The sequence below is a fragment of the Mobula birostris genome, chromosome 6, assembly GCF_030028105.1.
Source record: "Mobula birostris isolate sMobBir1 chromosome 6, sMobBir1.hap1, whole genome shotgun sequence".
NCBI lineage: Eukaryota > Metazoa > Chordata > Chondrichthyes > Myliobatiformes > Myliobatidae > Mobula > Mobula birostris.
In genome coordinates, this window is record NC_092375.1 from 185887773 (window position 1) to 185902060 (window position 14288).

The 14288-nt window shown below is 41.7% G+C and overlaps 1 protein-coding gene across 2 annotated transcripts in view; it reads left to right on the forward strand.

The window, feature by feature from the left end:
- The window catches only part of LOC140199638 (dehydrogenase/reductase SDR family member 9-like), a 32871-nt gene extending 18954 nt beyond the window's left edge, over positions 1-13917 (forward strand). For both annotated transcript variants that reach the window (XM_072262054.1, XM_072262055.1), the window contains exons 2-5: positions 1255-1571; positions 3153-3411; positions 5439-5602; positions 9006-13917. In XM_072262054.1, coding sequence (XP_072118155.1) covers positions 1255-1571; positions 3153-3411; positions 5439-5602; positions 9006-9226 — 961 coding nt within the window. In that variant the 3' untranslated portion in view covers positions 9227-13917. The remainder of the gene's footprint in view (positions 1-1254; positions 1572-3152; positions 3412-5438; positions 5603-9005) is intronic.
- Positions 13918-14288: the final 371 nt, after the last annotated feature.

Below are 14288 nucleotides of genomic sequence, written 5' to 3' on the forward strand. Positions count from 1 at the left end.
ATCTTCATTGTGGAAAACACTAGCACTGTGCTGGTACACTGAGAGTGTCAGAGGGCAGAAGTGTGCGAAGTTGCCATTACTAGAAGCAGGTGCTTGGGAAACTGAAAGGTCTGAAGGTAGATAAGTCACCTGGAACAAATGGTGGACACACCAGGGTTCTGAAAGAGGTGGCTGAAGGGATTCTGGAGGCATTAGTACTGATCTTTCAAGAATTAGTTGATTCAGGCATGGTTCCGGAGGATTAGAAATTTGCAAGTGTCACCCCACTCTTCAAGAAGGGAGAGAGGCAGAAGAAAGGAAATGACAGGTCTCAGTGGTTGGGAAGATGTGGAAGTCGATTGTTAAAGGTGTGGTTTCAGGGTACTTAGAGGCACATGATAAAACAGTTCATATTCAGCATGGTTTCCTCAAGGGAAAATCTTGCCTGTCAAATCTGTTGGAATTCTTTGAAGAAATAACAACAGGATAGGCAAAGAGTTGGTGGATGCTGTTCATCTGGATTTTCAGAAGGCCTTTGACAAGGTGCCACACTTGAGGCTGCTTACCAGGATAAGAACCCATGGTATGACAGTAAAATTACTAGCATGGATAAAGCAGTGGCTGATCGGCAGGAGGTAACGAGTGGGAATAAAGAGAGCCTTTTCTAGTTGGCTGCCAGTGACTAGTGGTGTTCCATTGGGGGCTGTGTTGGGACTGCTTCTTTTTACATTATATTTCAATGATTTTGATGATGGAATTGATGGCTTTGTGGCTAAGTTGCGGACGGTACAAAGACAGGTGGAGGGGAAGGTAGCACTGAGGAAGCAGAATGGCTTAGATTAGAAAATTGGGCAAAAAAGTTGATGGAATACAGTGTCAAGAAACATATGGTCATGCACTTTGATAGAAGAAATAAAAGATTTTTTTTATAATGGAGAGAAATTCAAAAATCTGTGGCACAAGGTGACTTGGGAGCCCTCGTGCAGGATTTCTTAAAGGTTAATTTCCTAAAGGTCGAGTCAGTGGTGAGGAAGGCAAATGTGGTGTTATTTTGAGAGGTCTGGTATATAAAAGCAAGGATGTAATATTGAGCTTTTATAAGGCACTGGTGAGGCCTTACTTGGAGTATTGTATGGTATAAACATCATAAAAATGAAAAAATGACTTGAATATCTTACAGAATATTATTATTCACAGAATAATTTTTTTCTTCTTGGTTATAAAGCTAGTTTTTGGAGTCAATTTTACATTTTCAGTGTCTCATCAAATCCATAGGGACATGTTTGCCTACATTCTGGCCTCATTACTAATATGGTTTCTGTGCTGGTGGATACGAGACAGACGCAAACTTGAGCATCTCTCAGACAAGTATGTGTTCATCACCGGGTGTGACACTGGTTTTGGAAATCTGGCTGCCAAGTCCTTTGATAAAACTGGATTCTGGGTACTTGCTGGGTGCCTGACAGAGGAAGGGGCACAAAGGTTAAGCAATGAAACCTCAAGTAGATTGAAGACAATCGTGCTGGATATTACAAAGTCAGAGAGCATTGAAAATGCAGTGAACCAAATCAAGCAGGAGGTGGGACATAGAGGTAAGTCAAATTTAGAAAGTTAATTGCTAATAGTTTTCAGAAGCATGAAGAAATCCAAGCAACACACACAGAATGCTGGAGGAACTCAGCAGGCCAGGCAGCATCTTCGAAAAGAGTAAAGAGCCGACATTTTGGGCCGAGACCCTCATCAGTACCTTGTATTCTGTCTGGGTAGCTGCCAACCTGATGGCATGAATATCAGTTTCTCCTTCCAGTTTAAAAAAAACTCTCTCCACCTCCCCTCTTTTTCTGTTCCCCACTCTAGCCTCTTACCTCTTCTCACCAGCTATCACCTCTCCCCGGTGACCTCCTCCTTTCCTTTCTTCATTTGCCTACAGTCCTCTCCGGTCAGATTCTTTGCTCTCCAGCCCTCGCCCTTTCCCACCCACCTGGCTTCACCTATTAGCTTCTAGTTATCCTTCTTCCCTTCCACCCACCTTTTTATTCTGGCATCTTCTCCCCTTCCTTTCCAGTACTGAAGAAGGGCTTTGGCCCGAAACATCAACAATCTATCATTTCCATAGATGCTGCCTGGTCTGCTGAGTTCCTCCAGAATTTTGTGTGTGTTGCTCTGGATGTCCAACATCTACAGAATCTCTGGTGTTTTTGTTTGCATCGATCTGATTCTGACTTTACCTGCTTGAGTCTAAGCATCTAGATAGAGACTGCTAGATACGTTATTGATCCCAAAGGAAATTAGAGTGTCACAGTAGCATTACAAGTGCACAGATAAAGTTCGAGGTACACTGGGTAAACAGGAAGGAGCCAACACAGAGTACAGTCCCCCGAGGGGCCCGAGTGCTGCTTACAAACAAGCCACACAAACTGGTCTGCCCGTTTGGTAGTCCATTATCCAGGGTAGAATGGAAATGCTAACCTGCTTTGAATGGAGTTTTTCCCCCCAGCAATAAGGGCTGTATGGTATTGAAGGCACTTGAAAAAAATGTGATCCTCACAGTGCAATCCAATGGGGAGTAGGCTTGTTCAGCAGGTAGAGGACAGTATCATCAACTCCAATGTGCTCCTGCTATTTTGTCAGGTTGGAGACGCAAGTGTCTCCAGATGCTGGAACCTGGAGTAATGAACAAAATTCTGGAAGATGAGAGAAGGATCTTGGCCTGGAATGTCAACTCTCCATTTCCCTCCAGTTTCTCCAGCTCCTTCAGCTAGCTGTTTGTGAAATTGTCAGGTTCCAACACTTACAGTGACTCATTTCCACCTGATCATTACTATGCTTAATCATATAATAATAATAAAATAACAAAATATCATAAAATACTTTTGTTAACAATAACAAATAATAATAATAATGCCTGTGTCTCTGGTTTTACCAGTTTGAGCTGAGAAAAATATAAAAATATGATAATAATAATAATGAGCAGGGTATATATTGTCCCAATAGTAATATCTACAAATGGTATTTTTTATCTTAATATATATCTATGGTTTATTTACAATTGTTGACATTTGTTATCTTCATATAAACAGTACTGTGTATGTTTTATGCATAATTGCCCGAATTTTTTATCTTTATATACTGATGTATGTTTAATGTATAATTCCCCTCATTTGTTTCTACAGGTCTTTGGGGCTTGGTAAACAATGCTGGGATTGTCGGGACACTTTGTCCCATTGATTGGTTAAGAACTGAACATTTCCGAAGACCTATTGAAGTTAACTTACTGGGATCTATAGAAGTGACGTTAAAATTGCTGCCACTGATTAAAAAAGCTAGAGGAAGAATTGTGAATATAAGCAGTGTTCTCGGCCGATTAGCTGTGAGCAGTGGTGGATACTACGTGTCAAAGTTTGGCATAGAAGGTTTCAATGACAGCTTAAGGTAAGGATATGAAAAGATTGATATTCTGTGATGGGCTTCTATTGTGGACTGAGAGTGGGAAGGGGGCAGGGAGAGGGGAATCATGGTTGGGAAAAGGGGAAGGGAGAGGGGAGGGAGCAGGAAGCACCAGTAAGACATTTGTAATGATCAATAAACCAACTGTTTGGAATCAAATGACCTTGCCTGGTGTCTCAGGGATGGGTGTGTCTGCACCTGTGCCACCCCACACTCCTGGCACTCCTTTTCTGCCACCTGTCCTACACCCCTCCCACGGTGCTCCACCCTCACCATTCCCAACATCCTTTGTTCCCGTTAGATTTACAAATTTGCTCTCTGCTCCATGTTGACAAATACAGTACTGTGCAAAAGTCTGTGTGTGTGTGTGTGTGTGTGTGTGTGTGTGTATATATATATATATATATCTTCTACAAAAGTCTTACAATATATATGGCTAAGACTTTTGCAGAATACCTTTTGACTCAGTTGAACATTAAGCATTTTTAATTCAATGAATCATATCACAGAGTGATTAATTTCAGTCTGATTACAGACCAGTTTTTATTTCATGTCTGATTTTCTGCATTTGTTATGTGTTGTTATCCCTTATATTGAAAACTATAGTTTCAATGAGCAATTTCAAAGAAATAACTCTCTGATTTCAGTTATTGTGGGCACTGAGGGAATGTTAGACTGTTGTTGATCTCGTGTTTTGGAGTGGATTTTACACAAAAATACCTGACAATACATTTATGCTTCTTGTTTCGATTGTCCAATTTTAACCAACGTATTTTAAATTTGAGTCTCAGATCAGATGAGGTTTATATATGCAATCAATTCCGATGTGACTCTCCTTTACACTTTCTAACAACACTACACTGATTGGCCTAATCTCAAATAATAACGAGGCAGCCTACAGAGAAGAAGTCATCACCCTGACACAGTGGTGTCAAGAAAGCAACCTCTCCCTCAATGTCGCAAAAACAAAGGAGCTGGTTGTGGGCTACAGGAGGAATGGAGACAGGTTAACCCCTATTGACATCAATGGATCTGGGGTTGAGAGGGTGAACAGCTTTAAGTTCATCACCATACCGAGGATCTCACGTGGTCTGTACATACCGGCTGTGTGATGAAAAAGGCACAACAGCACCTCTTTCACCTCAGATGGTTGAAAAAGTTCGGTGTGGGCCCCCAAATTCTAAGGACTTTCTACAGGGGCACGATTGAGAGCATCCTGACTGGCTGCATCAGTGCCTGGTATGGGAACTGTACTTCCCTCAATCACAGAGAGTGGTGTGGACAGCCCAGTGCATCTGTATATGTGAACTTCCCATGATACAGGACATTTACAAAGACAGGTGTGTAGAAAGGGCCCGAAGGATCATTGGGGACTCAAGTAACCCCAACCACAAACAGTTCCAGCTACCATCTGGGAAACGGTACCACAGGATAAAAGCCAGGAACAACAGGCTCTGGGACAGCTCCTTCCACTAGGTCATCAGACTGATTAGCTCATGCTGACACAATTAGCCCTTCTGACCCTTCGAGCCGTGCCCCTCAGCAATCCCCTAATTTAATCTTAGCCTAATCACGGGACAATTTACAATAACCAATTAGCCTACCAGCTGGTACATTTTTGGACTGTGGGAGGAAACTGGAGCACCTGGAGGAAACCACGCAGTCACGGGGAGAACGTACAAACTCCTCCCAGGCAGTGGTGGGTATTGAACCCGGGTCACCTGTACTGTAAAACATTGTGCTCACCACTACACTATTGTGCCACCTCATTACCTCATAATCAACAGTAAAATTCAGGTTATAGGTACCACCATTTTCCTGTTCTGTGCCATCCTGCAGTGTAATGAGGGTGCATTTGGTAAGGGCACATTGCAGCCTCACCTTTGCAAAAGTACAAAAACAGGAAGAGTACCTTAACACATTTTATTAATGGCATTGAATAATATTTTCCACTCTAGTACAGCTATACAACCAAACTATTTCTCATCTATGCTAAATTTGCTTTTGCTTAGGCGTGATATGAAGAGATTTGGAATAAAAGTTGCTTGTATTGAACCCGGGACCTTTGAAACCAGAATGACCAACTGTGAAATACATCGTCATGAAAAGGAATGCCTCTGGGATGATCTCCCACCGGATGTGAGAAAAGAGTACGGAGAAGACTATTTAATACAATGTAAGATATATACACCTACTCAGCTTAATAGAAAATGAATCCATAGCCCAGGGAATTACATTAGGCACAAGCATTTTATTATTGACTTTGTTTTGGTAGGCCATTAAAATAATTATTGAAGATTAATACTAAAAATTATGAATAAGAAGTGTACTATGATACTTGTTGAGTAATTTTAGAAACCTGAAGTTCGTGTAAAAAAAAGTTAATTCTTATTTTGTCTGAAAGGCCTGCTGGTATATTTTATGGAAGTGCATTTTGAACTAATTGAAGCTTGTTATGAAAATCTTCACAGACTCATAATCTTTCAGGATTCAGTTAGTCTTAAACTTGGGAGCAGAAAACGTAGAAGATTGAAGGGAGATTTGATAGAGTTATACAAAATTATAAGGGGTATAATTAGGGTAAATGCAAGCAGGCTTTTTCCACTGAGGTTGGATATGACTACAAGAGGTCATGGGTTAAGGGAGAAAGGTGACATGTTTAAGGAGAACATGAAGGGAAACTACTTCACTCATAGAGTTGTGAAGGGAAACTTCTTCACTCAGAGAGTGTGGAACGAGCTACCAGTGCAAGTGTTGGATGCCAGCTGAATTTCAACATTTAAGATAAGTTTGGGTAGGTACATGGATGGTGGAGGTATGGGGAGCTATGGTTCTGGTGCAGGTCCATGGAGGTAGGCAGATTAAATGGTTCTACACTGACTAGATGGGCCAATGGGCCTGATTCTGTGCTGTGCTTTTGTATAACTATGATTCTGAATCAGTTTTAGTCATTTCATTTCTTAGATGGCTAGTTTTGAAGAGCAATTGTATGAGAACAATATTGCATAATGGTCACATGTTTAAGTACTGTAGTTCATTAAACCATGTAGCAAATCAGAAGGTATGCCTTGGCACCTCTGATGATTAATTGCTATCCGAAATAGACTTGATCTATGCAAGTACAAATGAGGTAGAACCGTTCTGGACTCTGGAACTTGCTTTTGCAGGTTTAGCGATCATGAAACCATTAGTTTTCAGCATCATTCCTCCATGGAATTAATAATAATTTTGAAGTTTGCATGTATGCACATTTGAATAGGGATAATAATGACTCTGTTGCAGAGGGTCACTAGATCACTTGTCTCGTGCAGTTAGTCACATGCTAAATTGGTAGGATGTGATTAGACTGAAAACTGTGCGGAAAGGATTTACCAGAATGTTGTCTGAATGGAATATTTTAGTTGGAAGGAGAAATTGGATTTTCTGGGTTTGGTTTCCTTGGAGCAGAGGAGTCTAAGGGGAGGCCAGTGAGAGGTACAGTACTGGGCAAAGGCTTAGGCAGAAATATATAGCTAAGGTGCCCAAGGCTTTTGCACCGTACTGTATTGGTCCACATGGAATAGAGAACAAGTTTGTAAATCTGGTGGGTGCAAAGGGTGTTGGGAATGGAGAGGGCAGAGTGCCACGGGAGGGGTGTGGGACAGGTAGCCGAGAAGGAGTGCCGGGGTGGGAGGGTGGTGCAGTTTCAGACACCCCACCTCAGAGACTGCAGGCAAGGTCATTAGATTCCAAACAATTGGTTTATTGATCATTACAGAATGTCTGTCTGGTGCTGCATGCTTCCGCCCCTCTCCATTCCCCTTTTCCCAACCATGATTCCCCTCTCCCTGCCTCCTACCCTATCTCAGTCTGCAATAGAGACCCATATCAGAATCAGGTTTATCATCATTCACGTCATGAAATTTGAATTTTTTTGTGCGGCAGCAGTATTGGTGCAATACTTAAAATAACTACTGTACTGTGCAAAAGTCTTAGGCGGCCTAGCTATAGATATGGGTAGACAGCAGGAAAAGGTATCTAAAACTAGAAGGCACAGTTTTAATGTGAAAACTAAGAGGGTTAGAAGGGATCTGAGAAAAGAAATTTTCATCAGAGTGTGGTTGCAATCTGGAGCTCAGTGCTGAGAAAGTGATGGAGGCATACAGTATTTTCTCACAACAGTTCTAGCTTCATGGAGTCAGAGTTATAGAACATCGAAACAGATCCTTTGGCCCAATCATCCACAGAATCAGAGTTATTCACCATCGAAACAGGCCCTTTGGAGATCATGTCAACCATGATCTCTAACTCAGTTAGTCCCATTTGCCTAATTTGGCCCTTGTCTCTCAAGGCTTTCTACCTCCATGCATTTATCTAAATGTTTTAAACATTGTAATTGCATCTGCCCTCTACAGGTTCCTCTGGGAACTCATTTCATATACCCACTGTTCGTTAAGCACCATGTCATATGGTGTGGGCAATCATGGTCTTTCCAAGACCATGATTGTTCTTGGAAGTGGTTTTGCCATTGCCTTCTTCTGGGCAGTGTCTTTATAAGACAGGTAACCCCAGCCATTATCGATACTCTTCAGAGATTGTCTGCCTATTGTCCTTGGTTGCATAACCAGGACTTGTGATCTGCACCAGCTGCTCAAACGACCATCCACCACCTGCACCCACGGCTTCACTTGACCCTGATCAGGGAGGCTAAGCGGGTGCTACACCTTGCTCAAGGGTGATCTGCAGGCTCGCAGAGGGAAGGAGTGCCTTAAACCTCCTTTGGTAGAGATGTATCTCCACCCCACCACCTCAGGGTTTAGTGTAAATGGGTAATGTTTGGTCAATGGAGACTCAGTGGGTCGAAGACCTTGGTTCCATGTTGTATCTCTCCATGACTATGACTGAAATTTCAGTAAGCAAATCCATTTAATGAAAGTTCAAAATATATCATTATCAAAGTATATACACCATATGTTACCAGATACAACCCTTATTGTCCTATGGGCATACTCAATAAATCTGTAGAATAATAACCATAATGGAATCAATGAAAGACTACTCAATTTGGGCATTCAACCAGAGTGCAGAAGACAACAAGTTGTGCAAATACAAAATGAAAGAAATAATAATAAAATATAAATAAGCAATAAATATAGAGAACATGAGATCAAGAATCCTTGAAAGTCAGTACATTGACTGTGGGAACATTTCAATGACAGGGCAAGTGAAGTTGTTTCAAGAGCCTCATAGTCGAGGGGTAATAGAACCTGAACCTTGTGTGAGTCCTGAGACTCCCGCACCACATTCCTAGTGGCAGTAGTGAGAACAGAGCATGGGCTGGGTGGTGGGGTCCCTGAGGCTGCAACAGTGCTCCATGTAGATATGCTCAATGGTGAGGAGGGATGGAGTGAGGAAATTAACAATCCTGCTGTGGTGTAACAGCAACGTTAGCCATCCTTTTCTCATTAGAGATGATGGACCTGCATATGATAAAGCACTTTCCATTATTGTATGAGATTTTAAACATATACCACCCAAATTAGTTTATTTGTGATTCATTAAAGTCTACCCCACTAACACTTTGCTTTGGATATTCACAGCGGTTGTCAGACGGGAGAAACTAGTGAAATTATTGTCGAGTACAGATCTTTCCCTGGTGGTGTGGTGTATGGAACATGCTCTATCAGCCAAGTACCCAAGGACTCGGTACAGTGCCGGCATTGATGCAAAACTACTATGGATCCCCCTATCATATTTGCCAACATTTATTGCAGATTACCTGCTGACTACGGATACGATAATAAACCCAAGTTCTGTGTAAAGGATTCTCAGTCTATCTTCAGTGTGAACATTGTTTATTAGAAACATTGACACTGGAAGGCTCTGGACCAAATTGCAGACAATTTGTGACATATTTGTACATGGAGCTTAAAAAAATAGAGGGTTATGGGCAACCCTAGGTAATTTCTAAGGTAAGGACATGTTGGCACAGCTTTGTGGGCCGAAGGGCCTGTATTGTGCTGTAGGTTTTCTATGTTTCTATTTGTCCTGCTACAAGAATGCAAGTGTTTATATCGTCAATATTGTATTGTTAGATTTTGATCATGTGTGGATAAAGAATCTGTTTTTGAGAAATGTGAGCTGAATCAAGGATGGCTTACATTTGGGTAGTTAATGAAGAAAGGAGTATCTACATTTATTCAGCATTTTTTTTATTTCACCCAGCAGACAACGCTACTAATGGTACTTTGGTGCATACTATTGTACATTTTTATGCTTAAGCTGCTGGAGTAGGACTTGAACCTACAAACTTCAGACTTGAGGTGAGAGAGCTGGTCCACAGACCTAAAGTGGAAATTGCTGGAAAAGGCATGCAGCAGAAAATTTCAATCAGACAAAGAAATTTCCTAATTACCAAAGGCTGTTAAAGTGAAATAGACAGAATAGCCCGAATTACTTCTTCCTTGTTGTTAAGATTTATTATTGTCTTTATATCAAAAACTGAATCAACATTTGAACTAACGTTGTTTATTCAACCATAAGACATAGGAGCAGAATTGGGCCATTCATCCCATTCAGTCTGCTCTGCTGTTCCATCATGGCTGTTTATTATCCCTCTCAACCCCATTCTCCTGCCTTCTCTCCATAAAGACTGATGTCCTTACAAATCAAGAACCGATCAACCTCTACTTTAAATATAGCTAATGATTAGCTTCCACAGCCATCTGTGGCAATGAATTCCACCGATTCACTGCCCTTGGCTAAAGAAATTTCTCCTCATCTCTGTTCAAAATGGACATGTTTCTATTCTGAGGCTGTGCCCTCTGGCCCCAGAACAATCCCCCCGCTCTTACAATAGGAAAGATCTTTTCCATGTCCACTCTCTCAATATTCACTAGAATCGATCAGAAACCCTCCTCATTCTTCTAAACTGCAGTGAGTACAGGCCCAGACCTATCAAATGCTCTTCCTACATTAACCTTTTCATTGCCTGGATCACATTACTATGAGCCTCTTCTGGATCCTTTCCGAAGACAGCATATCCTTCCTTTGATAGGGGGCCCAAAGTACTCTCAATACCCCAAATGCAGTCTGAATAATAACCTCTAAAGCATCAACATTACAGTATTGCTTTTATATTCTAGTCTTCTTGAAATGGCTGCTAACATTGCATTTGCCTTCCATACCACCAACTCACCTGCAAGTTAACCTTCAGGGAATCCTGCAAAGGATTCCCAATTCCCTTTCTAATTTTTGATTTTTCTTCTCATTTAGAAAATAGACTATACCTTTATTCCTTCTTGCAAAGTACAAAGCCATATACTTCTTGACACTGTATTCCATCTGACATTTCTTTGCCCATTCGGTTAATCTATCGAAGTCCTTCTGCAGATTCCCTGCTTCCTCAACACTACCTGCTCTTCCACCTGTTTTCATATCACCTGCAAACCCGGCCACAGATCAATCAATTCCAACGTCCAAATCATTCACATATAACATGAAAAAAAGCAGTCCCAACACCAACCACTACGGAACACCACTAGTCACTGGCAGCCCCTTTATTCCCACTCTTCCCCTCCTGTAAGTCAGCCAATGTACTATCCATGCTAGTATCTTTCCTGTAATACCACACATTCTTATTTTACTTCATGGACTTGTATGTGACATCCTGTCAAAGGCCTTCTGAAAATCAAGTAAACACCATCCACTGATTCTCCTTTGTCAGCACTGCATGTTATTTCCTCAAATTCAAACAGACCTGTCAGATAAATTTTCCCCTTAAGCAAGCCATGTTGACTTCAGCCTATTTTATCACGTACCCCAAATCCTCCGCAATCTCTTCCGCTACCTCTTTCAGAACCCTGGGATGTACCTTCAGGTCTTTCAGCTTCCCAAGCAACTTCCCCTTCGTAATAGCAACTACACTCACAATTGCCCTGTGACTTCCTTTAATTTCTGGCATACAGCTCTTGTCTTTCACAGTGAAGATTGAAGCAAAATACTTGGAGTCAATCAGCCAATTCTTTGTGCCCTATTACTACCTCTCTAGCATCATATTCCAGCGGTCTGATACCTCCTCGCGCCTCTCTTTTACTCTTTATATATCTGAAAAACCTTTTGGTATCCTCTTTAATATTATTTTCTAGCTTACCTTCATATTTCATCTTTTCTCTCCTTGTTGCTTTTTTAAGTTGCCTTCTGTTGCTTTTTAAAAGCTTCCCAAACCTCTAGCTTCTCAGTAGTTTTTGCCATATTTTATCCCCTCTCATGCTCAAATCTGATCTTTGACTTCCCTTGTCAGCCACAGTTGCCTTTTCCTCCCTTTAGCAGACTTTTTCACATTTGAGATGTATCTATCCTGCACTTCCAAACTGCCTCCAGCAACATCATCCATGCCATTCTGCTGTCATCCCTGCTAGTGTCCCTTCCAAGCAACTTTGGTTAGCTCATCTGTCATGCCTCCATATCTGACTTTACTGCACTGCCATACTGCCTTTGGTTTCTCTTTCTCAAACTGCAGGGTGAAGTGAATGCTATCATATTATGATCACTTCCTCCCAAGGGTTCCTTTACCTTAAGCTCCCTAATCAAATCTGGTTAATTACATAAATCCCAATCCTAAATTGCCTTTTTTCTGAGTGGGCTCAACCTCAAGCTGCTCTAAAAAGCAATATGATTGGCATTGACATTCTCTAAACGCCTTCTCCTGGATTCCAGCACCAAACTGATTCTCCAAATCTTCCTGCAAATTGAAATCACCCATGACTATCGTAACATGATAGGAATCCAATTTCTACTTATAGGGATACTCTTGACCTTTAATATGTATCCTCGTGTATTACTCTGTGTAAAGATATTTCTGTCATTGATAACGCAAACGCAAGATGCTGGGAATTCAAGTAACACACACAAAATGCTGGTGGAACTCAGGGAAGAAGTACAGTCGACATTTTGGGTCGAGACCCTTCGTCAGGACTAACGGAGAAAAGAGATAGTAAGAGATTTGAAAGTGGGAAGGGGAGAGGGAGACCTGAAATGATAGGAGAAGACAGGAGGGGGATGGATGAAGCGAAGAGCTGGGAAGTTGATTGGCAAAAGGGATACAAGGCTGGAGAAGGGGGAGTATCATAGGACGGAAGGCCTTGGAAGAAAGAAAGGGGGAGGGCAGTACCAGAGGAAGATGGAGAACAGGCAAAGAGTTATTGTGAGAGGAAAAGAGAAAAAAAATATTAAAAATTAAAAATTAGGGATGGGGTAAGAAGGGGAGGAGGGGCATTAAGGGAAGTTAGAGAAATCAAAGTTCATGCCATCAGGTTGGAGGCTACCCAGATGGAATATAAAGTGCTGTTCCTCCAACCTGAGTATGGCTTCATCTCGACAGTAGAGGAGGCCATGGACTAACATATCGAAATGGGAATGGGATGTGGAATTAAAATGTGCGGCCACTGGGAGATCCTGCTTCCTGTGGCGGACAGAGCGTAGGCGTTCAGCGAAGCGGTCTCCCAATCTGCGTCGGGTCTCACCAATATATAGAAGGCCGCATCGGGAGCACCGGACGCAGTATATCACCCCAGCCAACTTACAGGTGAAGTGTCGCCTCACCTGGAAGGACTGTTTGGGGCCCTGAATGGTGGTAAGGGAGGAAGTGTAAGGGCATGTGTAGCACTTGTTCCACTTGCAAGGATAAGTGCTGGGAGGAAGATCGGTGGGAAGGGATGGGGGGGATGAGTGGACGAGGGAGTCTTGTAGGGAGTGATCCCTGTGGAAAGCAGAAGGTGGGAGAGAGGGAAAGATGTGCTTAGTGGTGGGAAAATTCTCTTTTCCTGTTTTTATACAGTATCTCATCATCATTATGTGCAATATCATATGACGTGGCAATGATGGTCTTTGACCATGATTGTTCTTGATAATTTTGCTACAGAAGTGGTCTACCATTGCATTCCTCTGGACAGTGGCTTGACAAGATGGGAGACCTCAGCCATTATCAGTAGTCTTCAGAGGTTGTCTGCCTGGCATCAGCGGCTGCATAACCAGGACTTGTGATATGCACCAGCTGCTCAAGTGACCATCCACCACCTGCTCCCAAGGCTTCACATGACCCTGATCATGGTGCAGGGGTGGGGGGGGGGTGCTATAATCAGATGTTACACCTTGCCCAAGGATGACCTGTGATCTGCTGGCTAGCAACTTACACCTCCTTTGGTGGAGACGTATCTCCATCCTGTCACCCACACTTTATAGCTTACCTTGTTAAATAGTTTCTGAAGTGACATACGCAGGATGCACTGCTTTTCTTAAGACAGCTCATGATGTGCATATGATTAGAAAATGGACCATTCTACTCTAGATTCTAGATTATGGTCGTCTAGATTCCGATTCTGATCAGACTAACTTGATTATTGTGCTTGTAAGAAAACAGTGAAAATAGCAACTTTTTGGGATTCTTTTTAAGGTAGATTTAGCTTAGCAAATGTAACTATCAACAATTTGAAATTTTACTCTATTAAACTTAGCAATAAAATATTTTCTTGATTATTTAATGATATTTTGTCCTCTTTATTTTTTTTCCAGACAAATGCATGGATTTTTATTTTGTATAGAGTGATTCAGCACTTGCATTGCATGAGCCATGAAACTAAAAACTGAGTCATTACTGGCAAAGGCAAACATTGAAGGCAAATACTTAATACAAATGATTATGCTAGGTTGGACAATGTGATTTAATTTCTGGTCTTAAGCACTTAAAAGATATCTAGGGGATATTTTTGCCAGCAGCATCCGTATCCTGAAAAAGGAATGTAAACTGAGTGGCATGCTGACATCTAATTGAGTTGATTCTGTCTGCATTTTTAAGTTTAGGGTTTTACTTTGTTTTGTATGTT